The 6492-nt window shown below is 39.8% G+C and overlaps 1 protein-coding gene across 1 annotated transcript in view; it reads right to left on the bottom strand.

The window, feature by feature from the left end:
• Positions 1-3548: 3548 nt before the first annotated feature.
• LOC110173414 (low-density lipoprotein receptor-related protein 8-like) overlaps positions 3549-6492 on the bottom strand; it is a 65280-nt gene continuing 62336 nt past the window's right edge. Inside the window, exons 15-18 of the mRNA XM_055151936.1 lie at positions 6113-6265; positions 5209-5493; positions 4502-4570; positions 3549-3889 (exon numbers count right to left, since the gene is read on the bottom strand). Coding sequence (XP_055007911.1) covers positions 3549-3889; positions 4502-4570; positions 5209-5493; positions 6113-6265 — 848 coding nt within the window. The remainder of the gene's footprint in view (positions 3890-4501; positions 4571-5208; positions 5494-6112; positions 6266-6492) is intronic.

Below are 6492 nucleotides of genomic sequence, written 5' to 3'. Positions count from 1 at the left end.
CATAGCTAACCACTAGATGGTGCTGGTTGACCTTTTCAAATATAAAGGACAACCAGCAGCAGCAGCATGTAAATCTGCCCTTCACCAATCAGACTATTTCTGACCCTGTTCCTGACAAATATAAAAATAGGACCTCGTGAACAGTTCTACAGGGTGGTGTGAAATTTTCCTGAGATGTACGGTGGCTGCAAAGGCCCAGTCAAGCGAAAGAGAAGTGTCTAAGTGGCCTTTGTTTGCTCATGCCTCCTGGGACACAAACCTTACAGCTTCAGCTTCCTAAAAGCTCCATATCATGTTGGAGAGATAAGATAGAGGACTGAGCAGAGATGGGAGCAGGCAGGATTTCATTCAGACCAAGCAAAGCCACCATCACCACTATAGACTCAGCTGTCTCCAGGGCAGTTATAACACAAGAGTTTACCTGTGCTGCAGCCCAGGGACCTACTGAATGAGTTGGGGTCTATCGCTAAACAAGTGAGCCCTTTTGCACTTTCACATTAAACACTTTCTAAGTTTTGTTGCAGTTTGAATGAAAATGTCTTGTTTTCAACTGACTACATATTGCTTAGTATGTTATATTGAAGATGATGACAAATATCTCAGATCAGTTCTAGTTGAGTAGTTAGTTTTTTTTATTTTATTTTTTTTAACTCTCTAAAACATATTTGATGAGGGACTCCAGAATCTCTCAACCTACTTATGTCACAGAATGACCCTGGCTGTCTAATTGTCATTATTTTATGATTCTGAAATACATCAGCTATGCGATGAATTTACACTTGTGCCAGTATCGTATCATCCTCCCCTTTAACTTTCCATGTGGCCATTTTGTCCTGCTTTAAAAATGAATGAATGTGAATGTATCTAAATAAAGGACACAGTCTTAAAATAGCACCAGGTGGTTCAATGGAACATTAACCCTGATTAAGTTCAATAAGACTAATGGCTGCTTTTGTACTGATGGATTTACAAGAGTAGGAATATGAAATGCTACTTAGTTTCAGAGCAGCTTTCAAAATCCACTAAAACAAATTAACATAGTAGCATACTTGTTTAAACATTTGCATGCTTAAAACATTAAACATAAACTCATAAATTTGTATAATTAGTTTGACCTTAAATGCCAATAAAAATGCATTACATATAGAAATGATTTTTGCATAAGGAATGCTCGGCTGGCTGGCTGTCCACTCCGTTTTGTTATTGCGTTGTCTGGAATGTTCGACAGTATAGCTTTAAGTGTATTTATTCAGCAGTTTTGTGATGATTGCTCAAAAACCCCTTGCATAAGATGCGCTCACTCTGAGTAGGGTCTTCTCTGCACAGATCTGACCTTTAAAGTAAAAAAAGTTGAAAAGTTGGATCTTTAAGACATGAAACTAATAAACTCCTGTTTTAGATTTATACCTATTCTATTAGATTAATGTAATAAATCTATTTAAAATGAAAGAATCATCACACAGACACATTTTTGTCACATTTTATATATCAATATATAGAGTTATCCAAAGTAATAATTACAGAAAAATAAGAAAATGGAACCAGTTTGGTCTTTACAGCGATCTCTGTCTCTTTCACTGTGAACAAAATAAACAAAAATCAAAACCAAAGGCACAAAATAACAAACATTAATGTATTAACACTGAAGATTTTGGTCAGAAATACACAGCTTCAAATGGGCTAACATCATAAAAAATTACTCACAGCAAGAACCAACACAAAACCACTTTCAAAAAATCCAGCATGATTTTACAGTGTCCTTTATACAAATAAATTAATAATCCGTCAAGACTTTATCTAAAATCTTATGTACAACTTCTTTTACATAACCGTATAATACATTATCAAAATTTTATGAAAATGTATTTACAAATCAATGAGTTTAAAATTATCCTCAAAGCTTTCACCAGTCACTCTCTCACTCTCTCATTAGTTCATTCACTCATACAAACACATTTCATACAGCGTCTCATGCAACTCCACAGTACAGAAGGCATTCTCAGAGGGTTGTGCAACACAGAGCATACGACACAGTTCAGATATGGCTGTGGGATGGCACTCACATGCACAATCACAACAAACGCTCATTTAAAAGTGAAAATTAAACTATGTGCACAACTAGTGTGGCTTATTCTGCTAAAATTATATAAACAATTGCAATACAACTGGGCTATTTTGCATACCATAACAGGGGAAACATAGCAAGATAAAAAAAAGTTGTTGTTTTTTGTTTGAATACATGTACTTATAAGGTTCTTTCTTGGCTTGCTATTCAATACTGAGACTTAATAACGGATATTCATATAAACCACATCTAAATCTGGTTTAAATAAGGTAAAGACAAGGTCCAAACTCACTGCATTAGGTTTTAATTCAGTAATCATCATTAGTAGTTACAAATCAAAGTACTAGGCTTTTCCTGAACATTTTCTTTCTTCCAAATTTCCACCAAATAAAGCTTAAATGTATTGACAAGCCCATCGAACCAATTCTTAATTTTGCACAGACAGTCACATAGATAGGTGAAGACCAGACACTTTTTTGATGCAAGCTAATTAATCAGACAATACTGTAATGTGTTCTTACTAAAACTGTTATCAATAATAAACATGTTTGAGAAATAGTCCTACTCATTGCATTCAGGAACTTATATTTGAATTGGATTATAGGAGGGCCTCCACATAGCGTAGGGAGAGAAGCAGGTCAGAGCCGCTCCCTGTTATGAAGTACAGGACAATGAATGCTGTGCTGTCAGTGGTGAGCTATTATGCATGCTGTGAGTGTTTTCAGAGGCCAAGCGCACACTGTCTCTGTCCTCTGAAGAGACTGTGCTCCTGTCACCTCCTCACCCAGCTGTAGTTTGTCACAGTGAAAGACAGGTGATCAAATAATGTGAGAAAATAACACGCAGGTATTGCTTATCCCAAAGCACTCATTATCTAAATGCTTAACAATGTTCATTCAAAAGAACATATTCACCTTCCAACAACCACTAATTAATTTGTTTAGGTTTTGTCATTAGTCTCATGTTGTAATTCTACTCTGAAACTAACAGGAAAAAGACAAAAAAAAAAAAAAAAAAAACTATGATGGAAAGTATGGTTGAAACTGATTGTCCAATCAATGCAAACATGGTCTCCTGAAGAGTAAAGAGCTCAGGGCTCCACCAGGTTTAAAACAAACCCACACAAACAACAATGAACTGTCACATACATACACATACAGACACAGCATACACTTCATTACATAACTGAGTTTTGGCTCAGAGTAATATAAGCTAAATCTTGAAATGGTTTTCAAATAAATAAAAAATGATAATGCCAAACCTCCCCTCTGGTGTGAGAAGCTCAAATTATAATATCAAGAGGTGAACAGGTCATCTCTAGCACAGAAAGCAATTGAGAAATTGCACTGTTGTTTTTGTGGAAATTTGCATCTGGCATGGCTCTAATGGCTGCATGTGTTGTACCCTTGGCATTCTTCGAGTCACTGCTGAGTCCAGCATGTGCGTGTGCCTGAGCGGCCATCTTTCTTTGAGTGGCCCATGTTCACTTAGTAGTGGTTAGCATAGGTTGCTCCGTATACCAGTGAGTTCCAGGGTCAGGCATACTGCCCCCTAAAGGCAGTGCAATGAACTGAGGACAGGTGCCCCCTCCTGCTCCAACCACCCCCATGCTGACGCCCTGGGGGTAAGGGTGGTGGTGTGTGTGGTGTGCCATGGCATCAGTCCGGCCAATGTGGATCTCGTCCTCTTCCCCCTCCCCTGTGGTCTTACGGTACACAGGGTTGTCAAAGTTCATGCTCTTGGTGGAGTTACGGCGGTAGTTCCTCCAGACCATGTAGACTCCAGCGCAGACCAGTCCAAACACCACTGTGGCAACGATAGGAACTGCATGTGTTTAGCACACAGCGGCAGGGACATGAAGGGCAGCGTTAACAAGGCAAACAGTCCATGAGATGACACACAGTGAGAAGCACAGGCATGCAGAGGGGAGGAGGAGGGGTCTATAGTCAAGGGGCGGGCAGGGGGTGGGGGTCATAGGATAGAGGAACAGAGCACTGCACATGTGTGGGTCCCAAATGTGTTCAGTCAAAATAAGATTCTTAAATGTGATAATGGCTAAATGGGATTTTTGGATGCATAACTCAAAATGACGAGAAAATGGCTGGATTTTTATACATTTGAGCAGAAATGTCTAAATGGAGGCCAGTGACTGATTTTGTGTGTAACATGACATTTATTCATGTTGACAATCTATAGCTCTACCGATCAGACAGCCCTAAGGTTCCAGCAGAACCCAGCACAGCAGCAGCAGCACAGTGTGGGTGAATAATGCAGTGATGTCAGACAGAGAAGGGCTGGGGGCCAGGTTTCTCTCATGAGCTGCACAGGGTCAGGAGGGACACAAACACTGGGGCCTTGGGCAGAAGCAAACTGCAGCTTAGTGCAGTGTTGCAGGCCTTTACTATGGTCACACACATTCACACGGAGTGCACTTACCAATGGGGATGACCACTCCCAGGACCGCTACTGTCAGGTTCTCTCCCATGAGGAAATGCTCACCTCCCGCTGTAAAGAGACAGGTTTAGCATTAGCATGAGGGACCAGTGAAGCTAACACAACTGACAGCTTGTTTGAAACATAACCGAAGATAAGAAGGTATGGCATTTCATGAAAGATAGAACAAATAAACGACCGCAGCTGAAAGGAGTGCTTGAACAAAAATGGTGGAATCGGATCCCTCTGATGAGCCGTTGGTATTTGGTGCATTACCGCGGGCTGTGACCTTGGCAGAGGCATGACATTCTCCACCTCTTTCATATGCCTCATTAGACTCCAGTGTCACCCACAGCCCATGTTTAAAAAACACGTGTTCCTTTATGTCTACAATTTATTATTTCTAAAATGACAGTTTAACACATTACAGAAGTAGGAAAAAGAAACAAGAATGTTTAAGATGTTGTCAGTGTCAGTTAAGGGTCCACATCAAAAACAAACCCGGAGATGTGTTTTATTTTATTTACACATGTTTGAGTAATCCTTTATTATCAGTCTGTTTACATCTCTAAAGCTCAAAATGCTTTGTTCTACCTTGTGAATGAAACAAAATACAACTCCAGGTTAGTTTGTGATAAGGAAACAACATTACATTACAACATAGATCAGAAAATAGTATAATATGGGCACTTTAAAGTATGTGAACTTACAATGCTGAGACACGCTGCTGTCTCCTGCTGGCGTGGTGGGCATGACCATGGCTGTGGCAGTGGAGTGCGAGCCAAGTGCCTTAGACTCTACTGACGGGACAGGCTTCAGTGATGGGAAGGGTGTAAGGGGCTCCAAAGACGTAGGGGGCGCAGTAGTGAGGTGAGAGGCAGTGTCAGCTGGTGAGTATCCACCAGAGGAAATGGTAAAATCCTCCCCTGCAGCGGTACTTGTGCCTGGAATTGCTTCGACAGACGGTGTTGAGGTCACCACCTTTCTGGGGGCTCCTGATCAAGGAAACAACAATAAAATGCTTGGTTCATGTTAGACTAAATTTTTTTTAAACTTCTATGGGGTATTAACACATCTAGATCACCATGCTACCTTTTGTTGTTTTGAAAATGTTACATTTGCAGAAAATAACTTATTATAGTTTCACTTTTCATTACCCCACCCTTTGCTCCCCGTGCTAAGTTACTTCTAACTTAAGAGTGGAATCACAACCCAAACAGTGTGCATTCCACTAATGAAATTACTGCACATCGCATCAGGTTTGCCAAGTTTTGTGTACAGTTTTGTATCATGCTGTATTGATGGAGGATTGTCATGGGTGACGTAGGCGCCTAGGCTATTGAGTATTGCTCACAACTAAATATTAAATTGCTCCAACATGCATGGATGACATTGAAAACCTCTTAGGCATGTTTTTAATGCAGGAAAAATGTTATAACATGGTAGAAAGCTCATACCCCCTCTTTAGGATGTAATTTTAAATTTTGGTACATCCAAAATTAGCTACATCCATTGTAGCTATACTAGTACATACTAATATATATTAGTATATGCATTCATTATGTGATCATGCTTAATTTATACAACTCTCAGTGAATAGCAGGGAGTGCTGACCTGGCACACAGCCCCTCATGTCTGGGCCCAGGTCTTGTCCGTCGGGGCAGGCGCAGGTGTATTTGGGCGAGTGCTCTGTGATCTGAGGAGCCTTCAGACACAAGTACTCACACCCACCATTTGCCACACTGCCGAGATTACAGCTGTCTGGACCTGTAGCATCACATATGTAGACAAAATAAAAACATAACATAATAAAGAGATTCAAAGAAGTTTGATAACTTATTTAAATTTACAGATCTGAAAATCTCAGCTTGTACAATCTTTACCATACTGCCTTGTCATGTTACATTTAAGTATACTGATGACATACCATGAAAGATATTACACTGGTAGTTTGAACTCTAATACATAAAAGTAAGGGGATAAAAAAATACATT

Source organism: Boleophthalmus pectinirostris, unplaced genomic scaffold (genome assembly GCF_026225935.1).
Source record: "Boleophthalmus pectinirostris isolate CB_2022bp ecotype Guang Dong unplaced genomic scaffold, ASM2622593v1 HiC_scaffold_16, whole genome shotgun sequence".
NCBI classification, from domain to species: domain Eukaryota; kingdom Metazoa; phylum Chordata; class Actinopteri; order Gobiiformes; family Gobiidae; genus Boleophthalmus; species Boleophthalmus pectinirostris.
Note: the sequence above shows the minus strand (reverse complement) of the source record. Positions and strands in the feature narration are given on the sequence as shown.